The sequence below is a fragment of the Empidonax traillii genome, unplaced genomic scaffold, assembly GCF_003031625.1.
Source record: "Empidonax traillii isolate 1590-97213 ecotype Southwest subspecies unplaced genomic scaffold, ASM303162v1 scaffold771:size604852, whole genome shotgun sequence".
In the NCBI taxonomy this organism is placed as follows: Eukaryota; Metazoa; Chordata; class Aves; order Passeriformes; family Tyrannidae; genus Empidonax; species Empidonax traillii.
This window is the reverse complement of record NW_020955964.1, coordinates 262,294-281,493: the sequence shown is the minus strand read 5'-3', so window position 1 is coordinate 281,493 and position 19,200 is coordinate 262,294. Positions and strand designations below refer to the sequence as shown.

General features: G+C 44.0%; 1 protein-coding gene across 1 annotated transcript in view; it reads left to right on the top strand.

The window, feature by feature from the left end:
- The window catches only part of TENM4 (teneurin transmembrane protein 4), a 268,706-nt gene extending 254,491 nt beyond the window's left edge, over positions 1–14,215 (top strand). The window contains exons 29-30 of the mRNA XM_027901301.1: positions 2,167–2,309; positions 10,187–14,215. Of these exons, the coding sequence (XP_027757102.1) occupies positions 2,167–2,309; positions 10,187–10,945 (902 nt within the window). The 3' untranslated portion in view covers positions 10,946–14,215. The remainder of the gene's footprint in view (positions 1–2,166; positions 2,310–10,186) is intronic.
- Positions 14,216–19,200: the final 4,985 nt, after the last annotated feature.

The following is a 19,200-nucleotide window of genomic DNA, read 5'->3' as shown; positions in this document are numbered from 1 at the left end:
TTTTTTTTTTTTTTTTTTTTTTTTTTTTTTTTTTTTTTTTTTTTTTTTTTTTTTTTTTTTTTTTTTTTTTTTTTTTTTTTTTTTTTTTTTTTTTTTTTTTTTTTTTTTTTTTTTTTTTTTTTTTTTTTTTTTGTTCTGGGTATTCCAACACCTCTTCCAAAAAAGAACAAACTCCTGTTTGCAAATGTGTTGAAAGTCAGTTTTCTGAGAAAAAACCCTGTCTTGGATATTTTCGGACATGTTACATATTTTTCAGCACTTGAGCATCCATGCTCTATATTCTTTTTCACATTTTTGAAGTGCTTGGGAAATGGTTCCTGCACCAATGCTGACCTTCACTGTTTTACTTTGTTCTCCTGACCACCTGGTCCACAATATGTACATCAAAGGTCTTCATTTGAGATGAGAAGGATTTGGAAGCAGGCTGGCTTAGCACTAAGCAACAAAATAATTAAATGAGCCTTTTCATTTCTTTCCTCCCCCCAACCTCTCTGTTTCAAAGACACTCCAAAAACAATCTGTACATTGACTGAACAGAAGTGTTTTTATTACAGAAATCCTCCCCCTTCCACATGGATTGTCGCAAGGGCTTTTTGGACATCTGCCCAATCGCAACATTTTGGCCTGTAGGAAAACAAGCAACAGATAGTGTGTTTGTTTGGCTCCTGATTCTCCAGTCATCTGGAAGTGCCTTATTTGCCACTAGCATCCGTAATTTCTTTTCCAACCGGTTCTTCAAAACATTCATTTAGGCTCATGGGAATAGAGAAAAAATATTCAGAGATGCATATTTGATTATTTACATTGATTCCTTCTTTGCTAACCTCAACATCGCTTATTGAGTTTAGCAAAATGAAAATCAAGCCCCTTGCACTTCCAGCTTGAAGCAGAGCAATCACCAACACAATTCCAGTTACATACAAACACCTAAGACTCCTGGGAGCTGATATTAGTTAAACTTTACCTTCATGCCTTTCTTTTTCTTGCAATTCCTATTTGTCTGCCAAATGCACACTGTATTGCTCAGGGACTGTAGCAGGTGTGTCCTCTGGAGTTCAGTGAAGGCAAACAAGGTGAGATCATCAAATGCTCTAAAGTTAAGGGGGAAGTGATGCTGATCCCAAGCAGGTCTGGGAGTTACTCAACCTCATAGTTATTTCCTCCAATGTATTGACTTTCAGCTGCTATTCCTAATAGTTGTGCACTCAAAAATCAAGGAAGACTTTGTAATATACTGGCAAGTAAATGAAGGAATAGTGTCCCAAATGGCTGGTTTTCCATCATGTACCCTTTAGTGCCAGTGGTCCCTCTTTTGCATAAGACAGTAGTTTACCACTAGCAGCCAGGAGTTTTCTCACCATCCATGGACTTTTTTTAACAGCTTTGTAAAAAGCACCCAAGCAAAGTAGTCTTGTATCTGTACACTTACTTTCACTATAATGTAGCTTGCAGGTAGTATGAAGGCTGACTGTAAATGTCACTGTAAGAGATGACACATGACTTTACACTGGTTTAATGCTCAAATTACACCTTCTTATGAAAAATGCCAGGAAAAACTCAGGACTGAGGTGGAAATGCCATGGAAAAAGCAAAAGATATGTCCAGAGCCTCTTCCGTGAGCACCTGCTAAATGCCTGTGCTGTCCATCCAGGATGTCCTGCTGTTCTGGCTCACATAGCTCTAAATTTAGTCTTCAGCCTGCAGGCCCTTTGAGAGTCCTCACTGAGAGAAGTACTGTGAGTGAGATGTTCAGAAATTACTTTAGGACTTGATAACATATCCCATTTAGATGGAGCATCTTAGCCTCCAAGTGTATTGCCAGTCCTGCACTTCTCCTTCCTACCTTCAAGCAGTGCCTTGGTTCTTGCTAATGAAGGGCAGATGTGGAGTTGGCTTTGATTTGGGCCATTTTCTCACTGCCAACGCTTCTGTTTCAGAGCTGAGAACATGCAGAATTTGGCTCTGGTTGGAGGTGGAAAGCCCAGCTTTGACACACAGCTCTTTCAAGGACCATTATTTTTTGTGCTCTTCACACAAAGTAGACACTCATCGTTTTGGCCAGCCTGCTACAGTGCCAATCAGCATGGGGTTCTCCTCGGGGCTGTCTCCTGGGCAATCCTGCTTGAGAGATCAGATAATCTTATTTATGCTTCTCTTCCCTTCCAGATGTCAACAGTTGGCTGCTCACCTTTGGGTTCCAGCTACACAACGTCATCCCCGGCTACCCCAAGCCAGACATGGACGCAATGGAGCCATCCTATGAACTAATCCACACACAGATGAAAACCCAAGAATGGGACAATAGCAAGGTGATCCATGCAAGTCCATACTGTATCTCATGCCCTTAGCAGCAGATTATTCAATTGAAATATTTATTGAAAAACCTCTATCAGTGTGTTGTCCCAGGTACACTGGGAGATTAAGAGCAAGTCAGACTCCATTCCAGTATTGAAATCTGTCTGAATAATCACATCTTAAGTTCACTACTGCCATGGTGCTTTTTCCTGTGATATTTTCTAGTGGTTGCTCAGTGAAATGGTTACTGTTTCTTTCTCCCACAGAGGCCATGTTACCACATATTGCAGGCTAAATTCAAGGCCTTTGCACCAAGGATTCTTAGACATTAAAAGAAGGGGGAAATCTTGATGCAGAATCAATTTTTCACAGACTTTTCTTCTAGAAATTCATTCAATTTGGCTTAAAATGTCCTAAGCGAGAAGCCCCAGTACTTCTCTAGGAAACTCTTCTGCATTGCAGGGAGTCTCACCAGAAAGAAGTTTTAGATGAACTTTCATTTTATCTGACTGGGTTTAATCCCAAGTAACCATGTCCTGCTTTTAGAAATAAGCCTGCATCCCAAGCCATTTTGGTAGATGATGGCGAAAAATTCAATGCTAAAATTGGCAAGAAAAAAGCCTTTGCACCCAATCATTTCCCCATCTTCATGTTGGGAATTACTCAGCTAAAAGATGGAGGCAGCACTGTTAAAGGTTAGAATATTTCGTCAGGATTTGAGAGCCCTGGGTTAACTCTCAGACCTACTGCTTATCAGTGTATGACCTTGAAAAAATCATTTACCTCTCAGGATACTCTTTCATCTCCTAGACTGATTGTATTCTGGGGTTGCTTTCATCTCTTTAGTCGAAATCCTCTTTAGTCTGAACTCCTGTTTGATATTGCCAGTGTGTTCAAACTTTGCGAGAGCAACGAGGCCCCAGCGTGCTTGGGGAGATCAGGGCATGTTCTTAACATTTCTGCTAATAAAATGATAGGCAATGGAATTGGTTCCATCTGCCCTCCTAGCCTCTTTATCTGTGACTTCACTGAAATCTTGGTGTCCTGTAGCAGATTCTTGAGGTCCTGTACCCATTTTAAACCAGAAGGTCACACTTCCTCAGCAACAAAAGGTAGTATCACTCAGAGGTGCAAACAAGATATTGTGGATTGAGAAAAGTCATGTGTGAGTCCATCCTTGGTACTCAGCCTCAAAGCTGTGGTGAAGACAAGTTAAAAGGTACCAGTTTCAACTTCACCAAGAGATTTATTTTAAGTATCACTTAATAATAGAGGGGGGGCCAAAAGAACTCTGCCTTTTTGCTACTATGACTGAGTTGATGCTTGAAAACTATTACGCTGCAGCAACTCAGTTGTGTTTTGGAGCTTGGAGACTCCTTTTTTGTTTCTTGTTTCTTTGGATTAAACAATAAAATGCTAATAGAGGTTATTTCTGTAATGAGAGAGAGCCTCAGGATTTTTCCTCCTCTCTGATGTGACACAGTCTCCTCAGGCAAAGCTGTACAGGAGAAGGCAAACAGGGAAGGCTCGTTCAGAGACTGCACAGAAGATTGTCTCTGAAATGTTATGTACAGTAGATAATAACCCAAACAGAACCACCATAGAAATTAGTAGTAGTAGTACTGTTATTATATTATTATTTTATTATTTTATCATTAGATCATTATCATTATTCGACTTATTAAGTAGCCAAGAAATAAGCGACAGTTTGAGATGAAGACTGACCCTTGTTCATACAGGCAGATGAGCTGGACATAAAACCAAGGAGACCCTCCCTTCTATCCAGCCATTTTAGGGGAATCTGCCTGAATGAGCAGTAAGAAGAAAAGAAAATCTCCATGTCCCTCCCAGGTTTTTAAAGCCTGAAGCTGCAGTGAGGACTGCGCAGGGACCTGCTCATTAAAAGAGGGCTTTATGCAGCCAGTGTGCTTCCAGATGAGTTACTTAACACTCAAATGTTGAAAGTGGGGTTTAACCATTGCAGGCTGTTTTATATTCTTCCCCTGTGTTATGACAGCCACAAAACATAAGAATTTTATTTCCATCTATCATGCTGTGATAGCAAGTGGCTCTTAAATGCAATAGAGCAAGATTCCCTTCCTTTCTGTCACACCCAGCATATTGTAGGCACATATTTGCATAAAACAAATTCACTCACATATGATACCTGAGCACAGGATCCATTTTCTCCTATGCCTAACCATGCATCCAGTACTGATGTTTCCCATAAAGTTCTGTTCACTCACAACCCTTTCCTGCCAAACCAGCTCCCAAACACAATCCAACCTTCCTTCCTACTGTTTGTGTGTTTTCATGAAGCGTGTGGAAGAAAATACAAACTTCTGAAAATTTCACATAGCAAATGACAGCATTAAATATAGGTAAATGGAAGCACAGGAAGCATTTTCAGATAATAAGACTGGTCAAACAGTAAAATGGTCTTCTGGAGCATCTGGAGTAAGCCCCAGATCTTTCGTCTTTTAAAAGTAGCCTGGACAAGGCACTGATCACTGAATCATATACCACAACTTTCTCATTGCCATGTCTTCTGATCCCTGTTTCTCTGGATCACATACCTCCTTGTGATAGACCAAAGCATATTTGAGCTACTTTACCGGCTTTGCTGATCAAAGCTGTGGTCCTGCAGATTGAGTCAGTTCTTTTATCAGAGAGGAATGACTAACAAGAGCACAACAGCAAAGCAACAAGCTCCTTATCAATGGCTTCTTTGTCTCTTTTCAGTGTATAACCAGAGCACCCTGGCATCTCCTTCCAAAACATTTTTGGTACTTGCCTTGCAGGTCTGAAAGATGGGAGAGATAATTCTGACTTAGAGCATCCACCACCTCAAAAACAGCCAGCACGTCATAAACCTTGCACTAACCCCCTGCAGCTCTGAAGTGACATTTAAAATCCAATACTCTGTTGTGCAGCACTTCCCCCTCCCCTCCTCCCTATGACCGTGAGGCTGTCACTAAATTGTTTGTTGAACAAGTTCAGTGTTATCGGCCACCAGGGGACTCTGGGTGACCTCTGGCATATTGTGGAACTGCTGCACCTGAATCCAGTTTCTTTTCTAGGTTTGGGGTTTTTTTGTTGTAGGTTGTTTTGGTTTTTTCCCCTTTTGTCTCGTTGAACTGTCAGGTAATTGCTGGAGCCAGAACAGCTTTATTTCCAGGGAGGGGTGTTTTGGAGTCAGCACTTGTATCATTATCTACATCATTTTAATAAATACCCTTCTCTCCATCCCATGAGCACGGACTCCAGGAAGGGTCCTGTTTTCTGCAATGCCTGTTACAGGCTGTGCTGGAAGGAGTAGTTTTTGGCATTCCCTGTGGAGCTACATTTTGGAGGCAAGGGCTGCTCTAGGATGCTCAGCCAGGGAGTGAGCTAGAGGGCTGTGCTTTCTGGCAGAGCTTCTTTCAAGGACAATCTGTTTGAGGGACTGGCTCTGCCAGTGTTCATCATTCAGGGAAGGCATCCTGACTCTGCAGGTGCTTTGACCTGGACTTGGATTGTCACACTGTCTTCATGTCTGTCCATCAGCCCCCTACATGTTTTGCAGATGTAGTGGCCAATTTTTTAAAGGATCTAGTGCAGGGAAGGGATTGAACTCTCAAAGACAGTAAGGTCTTGAGGCCTTCGGAAAACAGATGAGCGATGTGAAAACAGATGAGCAAGAGAAGGAGGCAAATCCCTTATTTCTCCATGGCTTAAATCTTCTTGATGAACTCAACCTCCTTATCCTCCTGCAGCCATGTACGCTGGTGGGGTGGAGGAGGGACCTCTCCTCTAAGCCTGTGAGTTGGCACTTGTGTTTCATGCATTGACAACCAATCATCATCTTGAGCACTGCCTTTTTGGGCAGTCACTCACCTCCACTGCCCCACTGGTGTTGGTGTTTGGCAGGTTGCTGAGCAGGCACGTTGCCTCCCAGCCGACCCTCGTGCAGTGTGGCCATGCCAGTGGTCAATACCTGCCAGGCTGCTGAGGTTGATGGGCTCCTCCTGCACCTACACCAGCTGGAAGCTGATGGGGTACATCCAGATAGGGACTTGTCTCCAGGTGGTGGTCAGGTGGAATATAGGGAGGAGGCTGATTACTGAAGAATGGCTTTGTTAACAGAGAGCTAGGTGGTAAATAAAAAGGGAGTTTGTAAAAGAGAGAGAGAGCTTTTACACAGGCAAATAGTTCTAGGACAAGGGGGAACAGTTTTAAACAAAAAGAGGAGAGATACAGATTAGATGATAGGAAGAAAATCTATACCCAGAGAGTAGTGAGGCACTGGCACTGGTTGCCCAGAGAAGCTGTGGATACCCTGGATGTGTTCAAGGGCAGGTCGGATGGGGCTTTGTGCAACCTGCTCTATTGGTGGCATTCCTGCCCATGGTGACAGGGGTTACAACTAGATGATCTTTAACCCACGCGTTTCTGTGATTCTGTGGTAAATAGAAAGGAGTTAATTATGAATAATATTTCAGGGAAGTTGTAACTTCCCAGCCTTTTGGAAGAAGAGAGTTTCTGCGTTGTAAGCCATATGATTGTAAGAGAAACACCTATCTGTGTATAATGGCACAAGGATAGAAAGAAACTTGGAAACATGTTCACATATTTCACATCTTGGATCCTGGATGGGAAATTAAGGCTTTCAGTCTCACACTGGAAGGCGGTATTTAAAAACAACAGATGATAGGATCTGGCGATGGTATTTCAAATCCTCAAGAGGTGCTGGCAAAATGCAGGAGGCTATTCAGAGATCTCTGTATTGTGCTTCTCTCTTGAGCTTTGTGCAGCAGCGAACAAATGATGAAGGTCGTTCTCTTCTCTCCAATGGGTTGTTACTAGATAAAGTGAAATGTCACCTAAGGACATCTGATTAAAAAAAGACTGTGAGAAAAAATAAACCCAGCGTATTTGTCACTCACATCAAGCAAAAAATATTAAAATAAAATAACAATGAATTCTCTTCTTTCTTCTGCAAAACTGGTTTTATAGATACCTTGGCTTACATTTGCTAAAAGCAGCAGCATCTTTTAGAGAATAGCACATGCCACCGCAGCTTTGGATGGAAAATTTCTGTTTATTTTCCTTGCCAGTTCATTGAAATGAGTTAAAAGATTAAACAGAAATGGTAATTTCAAAGTCAGGGATACACTGCCCCTTTGAACTACATATAATCTGTTTGCCTCTACTCCCTTTATATTCACAGCAGAGCATACAAACTGACTGTGCCCTGGTTTGTTTGAATTTGTTGGTTGGGGTTTTTTTTCCTGTTGGATGTGTTTGCTTTTCCTTTTAAAAAAGTGCTGTTCCCAAATACACTCCTCTATCAAAGAAATGCACTCAAAAAGTCATTTCAAAGTCATCCTGGGCTTGTTTTCAAGTTAACAGAGACGTGTTTAGTGGAAGGTGTCTCTGTCTGTGGCAGAGAGTTTGGAATTAGGTGGTCTTTAAGATCCCTTCCAACCCGAATTATTCTGTGATTGTAAGTGACTGCGATGTTCAGCATTACAGCTTTGCACGTCTCCATCTCCCACTTCCCTACCTGAAAAAAAGATGGGGAAAGCCCAAAAGCAACCAGTGCCCAGTAGAAAACCCTTTAGTTGTGATTTTATTCTTGAGTAAGACACGTAAAAAGTAGGTGTCCGCCTGTGAATTTGCTATCCAGTGGTGTACAGACCCACTGCATTGTTGGGGCAACCTAATTTGGAGGCACTCACAGGGGATCTATAGCTAATAATTTGCTCAGATTTGAAAAGGTGCTGGAGTTCCTGCAGCACATTTAGAATAAGGTGATGAAGACAAACTAGAATGGGAAGGGGGGACATTTCTGATAGGGATTATTCACCCATGCCCAGTACTGTCTGACCTCCCCAGTCTCCCTTCCCCAAGGTGATAATCAGTAGATGGTGCAGTTAATTCCAGGGACTCTTTATCACTCAACTGATGGTAAACAAGGTGATGTATATATAGATGGTGATACATAAATGATCACAGGACATAGCAATGTAGCACAGAAGACTTGATTTACATCCTTGAGTGAATGGTGATTCAGTGTGAGTACTGAGAAGTGCCTTTTCCCATCACTTGTAAATGTTGCTGAGGCAATTTGGAAGAGCAACATGATATATAGTGGTAGTGGGACCACCTAGAGTCAACCCATATGAGATACACCTGAGAAGAATAACTCCCCATTTAAACCTCTTTGAAGAGGAAATAGCTAATGACCAAGGCTGTGCAATGTGCACTTATTTAGAACAGCAAGTGTTTCATGAAGCCTAGAAACCTAATTGCTCCATGCCCATCATCTGTGACATCTACATTAATTACGTCCATTTTTTGCATAATTAGAGCACTTGTGAAAATGGCAGGGAAGCTGGGCTCGGCTCCCTATCAGTCTGTTAATTATATCGCTCTCTAGGCGGTGTGTGAGATGCCCCACAGGCAGGATGGGGAGAACCAGAAAGAGCTCCTCTTTCATAGGAGACTGGCTCCTGCTCCAACTGCTTTGCTGTCAATCAAAAGGGAAAAAGGAGAATACACACCAGCCTGCTCATCACTTTGAATAAAAGTCAGTTCAGGGTAATTTAATGTTTTACAACCCAAAATGGGCTCTTGAAGTTGTGCACTTCTATTCTCTTATAGTTTTCCCTTTTATCAGTCAAAACTGCTCATAACCTCTGAGTTGCAATGGTAAATCCTTTGTTTTTTTTAACACTTTTAAGACTCTTCTCTGGAAATGGCCATCATAGAAATGAGGGTTTATTTCACTTCCCTCACCATGTTACAAGTCTGAAATGCCTGCATCACCTGAATTGTCTTCTTGCACCCAGAGAAGGATGTCAGCCTTTTGCTTGTGGACAGTTTAAGGCAATATCCATCATGGATGTTAAATTTCCTCAAAATAATTGGAGTGCAGCAAACTTTTCTTTGTATCCTATTTTTAATCCTGGGTGTCATTACATTATTGAATTGAGCCTTTGGCAATGCCAGGAGATTTTTGTCATAGTATCCTCTTGCTTTTGTGAAATTAGAGCAAATAATTGTTCGTGAACAGGAGTCTGTAAGAAGCCTGTGCTGCCATGAATTGATGAGAGCATTTCCAAAGACATTTTGCAGTAATGATGAGCTGCTGACTCGCTGTATGCTTCCTCCATTATATGCTAACAGCAAAAGTGACTTTGTATTGTACCTGACTGCAAATGATCCGGGATGTTGTCTCTCAGCAGTTTTGCTTCAGTATAAGCCAAACCTTGAGCATTAGGTATTGCTGGCCTTAGCTCAGGGGGCCTGCCACATTGTAGAGGGTTTGCTCCAAGGAAGTAGGACTTGGATTTAGTGCCTTCCTTGAGTTTTGAACAACCTGATTTGACCAGGTTGAAATGGGACATAGAGTGGTTATAGCCACCTGGGGGGTCATACAGGTCATGCGGGGCTTTTGGGGGCAGCACAAGGAGGTACAAAGTGAAGTTAAAATAGAAAGAACTTTTACAAATAGTTCCACACTTCACAGAAAATCTGAAATCATTTGGTAAAGCATCATGGGCACAAGATGAGTTGTTTATTATATGCGAAGAAGAACACTGAGACAGAACCTAATTATGTGTCTCAACTCAACCCTCACACCGCTAAGACAAAAAATCCTTTTCTGCCTCTTCATCCTTCAGAGATTAAATACAGTTCCATTTATAGAAACAATGTACTTTAGGGGGAATAACTTGACAACACATCTCTTCCATCAAAAAAAAATTAAAATTAGGAAAAAGTGTGATAAGGGAAAAAAAGTAATGTTTTCAGGATGCTCTGCTGTTCTCCAGCATCCTAATGATGCCTTTGAGTCACGAGGGTTCTCTTTCTAATATGTCTTTCTCTTCTTTCTCTCCTTGCTCAGTCAATTTTGGGGGTCCAGTGTGAAGTGCAGAAGCAGCTGAAGGCCTTTGTCACTCTCGAGCGCTTCGAACGGATCTACAGCTCCAGCATCGCTGGGTGCCAGCATATCAAGAAGAACAAGAACTTTGCTTCTGGAGGCTCCATCTTCGGCAAGGGCGTCAAGTTCGCCATGAAGGACGGGCGTGTGGCCACCGACATTATCAGCGTGGCCAACGAGGACGGGCGGAGGATCGCAGCCATCCTGAACAATGCCCATTACCTGGAGAACTTGCACTTCACCATCGACGGGGTGGACACGCACTATTTCATTAAGCAGGGGCCGTCGGAGGGTGACCTGTCTATCCTGGGCCTCAGCGGCGGGCGGAGGACCCTGGAGAATGGAGTGAATGTGACAGTGTCCCAGATCAACACAGTGCTGAGTGGAAGGACTAGACGTTACACAGACATCCAGCTCCAGTACGGTGCATTGTGTCTAAACACTCGCTACGGGACCACCTTGGACGAGGAGAAGGCACGTGTCCTGGAGCTGGCCCGACAGCGCGCTGTCGCTCAAGCTTGGTCCCGGGAACAGCAGAGACTGCGGGATGGGGAGGAGGGTATTCGATCATGGACAGAAGGGGAGAAGCAACAAGTGCTAAACACAGGCCGGGTACAGGGCTACGATGGCTATTTTGTGATCTCAGTGGAGCAGTACCCCGAACTCTCAGACAGCGCCAACAACATCCACTTCATGAGACAGAGTGAAATGGGCAGAAGGTGACAGAGAGGGTCAATGCGGTGACTTCTTGCCAAAGACAGCTACTCTTTTGTGGCCACTTACCTGACTGTGTTGTACTCAATACTTTTTCTAAACTGAACAAGGTGGGGTGGGGGGAGGAAAATAGAAAGAAAAGGAATAATACAGTTGCACTGTAACTCATGCAACATACTTTTTTCCCTCTTTAATTTGGCCTTCACGCGTTTTTTGCAATGAACAGAAGGTATATTTTGCCGTAGTGTGTTCACAGTGAAATTTACTGTCTCTTGTCCTTTCTTGGTTTCATTTTTGTTTTCGTTCTTCCCCCACCTTTGTGAGGAATTTGAAGTGGGGAGTCGTCAACGTACGTACGTCCTTAGGTGTAAGTGCGAAATGGGTGTCTGTGCTAACTCGTGTCATCCTAACCCTTTCTGGTTTGGGGCAGGGACAGAGAGCCTTCCACCCAAAATATGGGGCGTCCACGGCATGCCAGAGAGCTCTTCCTGGAGAGAAAGGAGATGGAAGACAACGCTGAAAGTGACCGTCCGAATCATGTGCCTCAAAAGAGACCTTACCAGTAGTTTTCATGTTTCACTCGGGACATAAAGTGTTTCCTTGGGCGCTCCTGCTGAGCCGAAGTAGATTATAGAGGCAAAGGAGCTGATTATATTACTTTGCAAGATGATTCTCTTCCTTCCTGAACTGGAATAAAAAAAGAAAAAAACCCAGTCTTTTTTCATTATGAGAGTAGATACTTTTGGGGTTTTTTTGTGTGTGCGCAAATCCTGGTTTTAGTTTAATAACCTAGCAAAAGCCAAGAAAAGGGACTCCTGCTCTATTGAGAAAAGCTAAAATAAATCCTCTCTCTCGTACGTAGAGCTGTTCTATAGGTGGATTTAATGCACCCATGTTGTACATTTGCTAATGGCATAACTTCATTAAATGTATAGTGTTTCAGTACATGAGGCTACGTGTTTAACAGTCCACTGTGCTGTATCTGACAAAACCAGTTAATTTTTAGGAAGCTGATTTGAATTTAAAAGTAGTTATAGTATCCCAGTGACATACCACTGAAAATTAGAGCCAAACCCTGCTTTTCCTGATTCTGGAGCTTGTATTTATTGGCTGGGAAATGCAGTTTTGAGTAGCATGCTGGCAAGTCGTTTATGACTATGGCAGATAAATGTCTCCCGGGGACTTTGGCAGCAGGGATTTTAAAATGCTTAATAAGTAGCAACAGCTTGTGCGTGGTGGGACAAGAAGGAGAATATTGGAATCAACCCTCTCACTGTTTCTTACATGAGCTCAAATTAAATGGAGAGCGCAGTTGACTGTTAGCAGTGACAAAGGGGGAGGTTGAGTGGAAATGCCCACTACAGAGGGGACCAAGTGCTTTAAATAAGAAACTGCTGACAAAGTTACTCGGCATGCTAATGTAATTTGTATTCACATAACCTCTGTGCTCTGGTATTTGCAAGAGTCCTTGAAATTCAAGGGAGCAAGGAGATGAGCTCAGCATCTTCTTCCCTGCCTGAAACGGTCCTGTGATAGCAAGGGCTGTTCCTGCAGGCAGAGATGTTACCCCACCTCTCGATGGAGCTCTGGCTGGAGGTGGCCGACCCTGGTCCCAAATAGATGTCTTAATCACACTGACACCAGCACGTATCCTGATTCTAAGAGCTCTCACTGTGTTTCTTTGGGAACAGCTCAGTCCTGACTTTTTATTCCATCCACTTTGGGTTTTGCTTCCCAGTTCTGGAGAAAGATAACCCGAGATGTGTAAATCCATGCCAAGGCTGTTTCCTGACTTGGAGCCCTACAGTGCACCTGTATCCTTGGAGCCAGCTCTTCTGCACTCATGCCACCACCACTGCCATCCTCCAGCACAGACTGATACTTGTCTGCAGGCTCTGGCCCCCCAGACAAAGCGGGGGTGTTATGTTGGGCATGCAGTCCTCGAGCAGCGAAACATTGGCAGCCCCGGTGCTATCACGGTTTCCCCGTAGATGCCGCCTGCCAGCTCCGTCTGCCTTGCCTGTCTGTTCCAGGGTGCTTGCCAGAAGGAAGGTGATGGGATGGAAATTCCCGTAACAGACTGTTCCTCCTCCAATTCCCAATCCCTAATGCCTTTGGCTGTGTGGCCATAACCACCGTTATGGTTTTGATTTTCTAGTGGTCTCTCCTGCATGCAGTGAGGGTGATGATGCTGGTGCTGTGTCCCAGTGCTGTTACTCTGAACCACCCCTTGCAGCACACAACCTTTATTACTTTGGCAGGAGTCAAAACACAGGCAGCTTGAAAGGGTATCCAGTTCTGGCAGAGTCAACTCAGAGAAGATGCATTAGCCAGACCAGCTCTAGACTTTGGCAAGGGAGCAGTTGCTTTGGGCAGCTGCCTGCCAGGGATGGTTAAAAGGCTGTGGCATTACCACCTGTATTGCTGGTATCAAGCTCTTGGGAAGCCTTGGTTGCCCTGAGGATGCACTGGTGGGGATTAGGGGCAGTGCTAGCCAAACCAGCAGTAGCAACCTAATCAAAGGAGGCAGCACCCTCTTTGCAGTGCTACCCAACTCCTTGCTTCCCTATCCCCAAGTCACAGCGGGGATAAATCCCTCTTAGAACCTCAAACTTGCGATGGCTCTGAGTGTCTAAAGTGGCATGAATGGAGAAAAAAAACCACTTGCAGGAAGCTGGGTCAAAAGGTGTAAATCCTCTGTGAATACCTGCAGTGCAGAGAGAGCTCGATGTGCCTCCCATTTATACTGCCCCACTCCAAGCAGCTCCGAAGAGAAGTGGTGCTTCTGTATCCATCCCCATCCATATGTTACAATGCTAAGAGGAGTAGTGCAAGAGTAAATGGGCCATGTTTCCATGGAGCCAAGAAAAGGCATTCAAGTGTGAAACATTCCTACTGGAACCCTGCCAGCCTGAGATGGCACCTCTACAGCCTTACACAGACTCTTCAGGTTATTACATGAGCTAATGACTTTGAGGAGTTCACCCATGTTTCAAGAGTCTTACAGTCCCACTGTGCACACCCAGCATGCCTGGATCCAGGAGCCATCCTGCTCTGTGCCATGGCAGTGGCAAACCCCTTGAGTTGCATTTCTCAGCATCCTCAAGCAGCGGTGGGATGCAACTGCACCTGTCTGCCTGCCAGGTCCACGAGGATCTTCTCCTGGGCCTGCACCCGGCGTGGGAACTATGGACATTATGTCAAAAAGGGAAAAAAATATATATGTAAAAGTATATATATATATATATATATATATATATATGTTGCTCCTCTCTATCAGCACAAAAAACTTTAAAGGGGTGGCTGTCTAGTGTTCGGGACAAACCTGTCCAAAGACAGCTACTACATTCCTAAATCCTCAACCTCTGTGAAAGCTTTCAGTTTCATCTAGATGGCAAAACAAGAACATTTGCAGTCCTGAAGCTCTAAAATTACCCCTCCATTAGTGAAAAATGCTTTTTCTACAGCATCTCAAGTGCACTCCCATGGAATGGGCTGAGAACAGAGTTGTGCCCTCATCAAGGGACTGCACTCCACTATCCACAAGCATTTCCATTCTACTGATGGCACCATAGCCACTTCCCAGCCCTTTTGTTGCCCCTTCTGCCTCCCCTATGGTCCATGCTGTGTGTGCCTGACCCTTCTTGCTTTGCTTATGGGAAGGGGTGCAGCAATTCATTGCTTCGGTAAGAGTGGGAAGTCTTGGGTGCAAATCCCACAGCACTAGCCCCCATCTCATAGAATCGCTGAATGGCTTAGGATGGAAGGTACCTTAAATATCATCTCATTGCAATCCTCCTGCCATGGTCAGTGATACCTTCCATGAGACCAGGGTTTGTCAGAGCTCCATCCAACCTGGTCTTGAAGACCTCCAGGGATGGAGCAGCCACAGCTTCTCTAGGCAACCTGTTCCAGTGCCTCACCACCCTCACAGTAAAGAATTTCTTCCTAATATCTAATCTAAATCTGCCCTCTGTCAGTTTGAAGCCATTCTGTCACTCCATGCCTTGTCTGAAGTCTCTCTCCAGCTCTCTTAGAGCCCCTTTAGGCACTGGAAGGGTCTCCAAGGTCTCCCCAGAGCCTCTTCCAGGCTGAACATCTCAACTCTATCAGCTTGTCTCCATAGGAGAGGTGCCTTCTGAGCATCCTTGTGACCTCATCTGGACTTGCTCCAACAGGTTCATGTCTTTCTTGTGTCAGAGACCCCAGAGCTGGACACGGCACTCCAGGTGAGGTCTCACAAGAGCAGAGTAGTGGGGCAGAATCCACTCCCTTGACCTGCTGATCATGCTGCTGGTGATGCAGCCTAGGACATGGTTGGCTTTCTGGGTTGCCAGTGCACATTTCTGGGTCATGTTAAGCTTCTCACTCACCAACACCCCCAAGTCTTTCTCCCCAGGGCTACACTTGATCTGTTCTCTGCCCAGTCTGTACTTGTGCTTGGGATTGCCCAAACCCGGTTGCAGGGTTACACCTTCATGAGGTCCGCACAGGCCAACCACACAGGTTTGTCAAGGTCCTCTGGGTGGTATCCCTTCCCTCCGGCATGTCCACCATTGCTCTAGGTAGTCTTTCAAAGGCCAGTTGTATGCCAGACCATCTCCAAGTGATAAGGTCACTGTGATCTCACATGTTTTGAGGCTTGATCTTGAGAAGTCATTTTTTTCTTGACTCCCAAAACAAGGACTGAACATTTCTCTTCAAAATGCAAAAAAACCAAATAGTTTAAGTTAGTTTGAACTCTGGACTTGTCTCTAGTCCAAAGGGTGGTGAGAAGGATTGTGACCAAGTCTCACAGCTCAGAGGAGATAGTCCAGTGGTCTGGAGCAGGGGCTGCATCTCCCAGTGAGAATGGTAAGGACCAACATCTCAAGCCTTCAGGTGCTGGTACCGAAAGATGCTCCATTTGAAGGGACAACAGTGATGGGACCTACTTGATGTGACATCCAGGTAGGAGCAGCGCCACGAGGACTCCTTCAGCTGCTTCAGGAGAAATTGAGAAACATTCTGTGTGCTCAGCCCAAGGGGAGAGAATCAAGACTTAATTTGGCATCACGAGAAATGCCACAATGTTTGTTTCCACCGAGATCTTTATTTTATTTTATTTTTTTCCCCTTTCAACTGAAGATTGGCGCTTGGAAAAATCATTAAGCAGCGGTGACCAGAGGGAATCATGCAGCTCATCATATTTTTGTCATCACAGCTATTGATCAGAGCCACAATGAAAATGTGCCAGCAACTCTAAACAACACCAGGCGAGAGCCGATGAAACCCAAGGTCATTAAGAGCCCCGATGCTTGATTCGGGTTTAGAAGGCACAGATGACTGGGAGCAGTCCCTGAGACACCATTTGGCTGTAACTTAGAAACAGTGAGGGATTTCTGTAATATATCTGTGGTTGCTTTGCTGAGCGTAGGGATCGGCATGAGATTCTGCTCAGTCTATTATACAGACAGTGTAACCAGAGTAAATCAAAATTGTTTAAAAAAAAAAAAAAAACTAATAAAGTACTTTTTCAGCTGTGACTTGTAAGTGTCACCGTGATGGATGGCACCACAATCAATTATGCAAAGACAAGGCTCTTAACATGAAATTTTAGAATTCAATTTTACGATTTACAGAGAGGGCCCCCCTCATATTTACGGCACAGCAGTCTGTTCTGATTCAATCTCTGCGTAATTGAAACCAGGGCCAGGGATCGTGGTTAGTCCGCCGGCCGCTTTTTGAAAGGGGAGGAGAAATAACCACCTATAACATTAATAATGCTATAAATGTCATAAAGAGATTGCTTTGCTTGTTAAATCTCACTCACTTTGTCTCCTCGCCCTGGTGGCACTGACAAACCTGGGGAATAAAGACACTGTGCCTCGATGCCAGGGATGTGTTTGAGGGGATAAAATCTGGCTGCCATGTGGGCAGCAGCATCCTCCATCCCATAGTGAGTCTGGCTTGGGGCATTTTTGCTCCAGTTGTTACAGTCCTCCACAGGACAGCAAGTTTTTCAGCACCTCTTTTTATTATAATCACTCATTTCATTATGATCACTAAATAGTCCCCCGTTACACCAAAGAATTTTCATGAGTTTTGTAAAAAAAAAAAAAAAAAAAAATACCAAAACCCCACAGCTTGCTTGTGTTTGCTTTTTGTTGTTTTTCATCTCTAGGGTATATTTAAATAAAATTACTTGCGACTGTAGAGCAAACTTCAAACAGACACCATGGGGGACACACAGGGCCCTGTCCAGGACCCCCCATCTCACTTGTGGATGAAGGGCCGTTGCATGTCCCAGGGGCCATTTCCCATGGCAGTTTTCCATCCTCTGCCACTCCCACCAAAAACAACCTGCCCCACCCAAGGGAAAGCTTTTGTGTTTCTTTTCTGCTCTCCTTTAATTACCATAAAACTTCGTGTTCCTGACCAAGTATTACATGGCTCAGCTGTTAACTCCCATCCCAGAGGTCAGTGCTTTCTGGGGAGCACAGAAAACCACAAATGAAAATCAACTAAAAATATATATACGCATATATATTTTTTTTCTCCTTAGAGCTGGAAACTGTTCAAGCAAACAATAAAACTTTCCAAAAAGAAAATTAAAATGTTTGGACAGTTCACAGATGTTATTAAAATAACCAATCAAAAAATCACACTTTTCTATTAAAAAGAAAAATGTTTATTTTGTGAGAGGACTTCTAATGCAGCTCTAGCCGAGAAGAGGACTTTGTATCAAAGCTGCATCTGTAAGCCCAGCACTGAAGACTCTTGTCATTACCCTGTGTAATAATTTTCCTGAAGTCTGGAACTAATTTTTTGAGAAATTTTTTTTCTCAACACTTTGTGTTTCTAATACTGTATTCTTGACTGTGTAAATACAACCAGGCTGTAAATAAGTGCAGATGTAGATACCTTCTAGAAAAAAAAAAAAAAAAAAAGAGCAGACAGAAGTGACCGTGTGTAGCCTTCGGTGAAAAATAAAAGAATATTTTGTGTTTAAGTACTGCTTTCTTTTTTGTGTGTGTGTGAAAATATTCAATTTCTTTGCCTCAGCTGTTTGGTCCTTACACGGGAGATGGACCTGGCAAAAGAGTTGACTGAAATGCCCACCCACTCCTTGAATTTATGCTCAAAGGTGTATACCCCACCTGTACATAGGATACAAGATGGCAAGTGTCCCCAAGGCATTGCTGATCCAGGCAGTAATGCTAGGGATTCAGAGCATCCCTGGGACATCAGGGAAGCTCTCATCCTACCAGAAAGGTAAGCAAACTGGGAAACTACATCATGCACGCAAAAAAAAATGTTTAAAAAATCAAGATATGATTAGATGTGTTATGTATTCTGCAGAAACCTGTGCATCTGATCCTCATTCATGCAGAGGGAGAATTAAAACTGCTGCGGCACATGCCACAGTGACACAGGGACCCCTTGTGTGATCCTTAAAACCACCGGGTCTAGCCCCAGTGGTGGTTTATTCTGATACTTCAGGAAAAGATCGAGAATAACTTCAGAAAGCATGGCTAGATGCATGTTGAGGAAAATATTCTTGCTGGTCCTTGGGGACAACCTAACGGGAAGATGAAGCATAGGAGTGGGTGGTAATCACTGGAGGAGGAGCAGGGAGTGCTTCCATTGCCATCCAGGTTGGCTGCCTGAGCACGGCTCTGCTCTCCAAAACCAGGTGAATTAGGTCTTTCAGAACACAAGGTGGAGTCCAGCATTGCTGGGTGGCATTCCCCTCCTCTGGAGATGGGTGGCTGTGATAGGGGAAATAAACAGTATCTCTCTTTTTCCTTTGACGCCAGATAGAGCCACAGGGACCAGCTCAGACCTCTTTGCATGTGTGCCGTGTTAGGTGGGAGGCGTCCATCTGCTGGTAGATATTAGCGTGCACAAGATTTCCCTAAGGTTTCTGTCTGGTTTTGGCCATTCCTGGTGGGATGCCACTGTCTCCACCAACAACATGTGTTTTCTTTCAGGGCCATGTTCCTCAGTCTTCAGTTTCCAGCCACTAGGCCTGTTGCAGCTCCCTCCTGCAAAGCAAATGTCCCCTTGGCACCAATCAAGCCCCCCCTTTGCTGTCCCTTTGCTACCCCAAGCAGAATAGACTCCTTCAGCCTCCTAGCACAAGGTCTACTTCCCGGTTGCTGGGTATTTTTATTTTTTCCATCCTCTGGTATGCTTAGCCACCTTCGGCAGGATAGTTTCACTTCCCTGTGCATAAGGCAGAGTCTTGCTCCCACACTTGTCAGAGATTTCTGTCTCCAAGG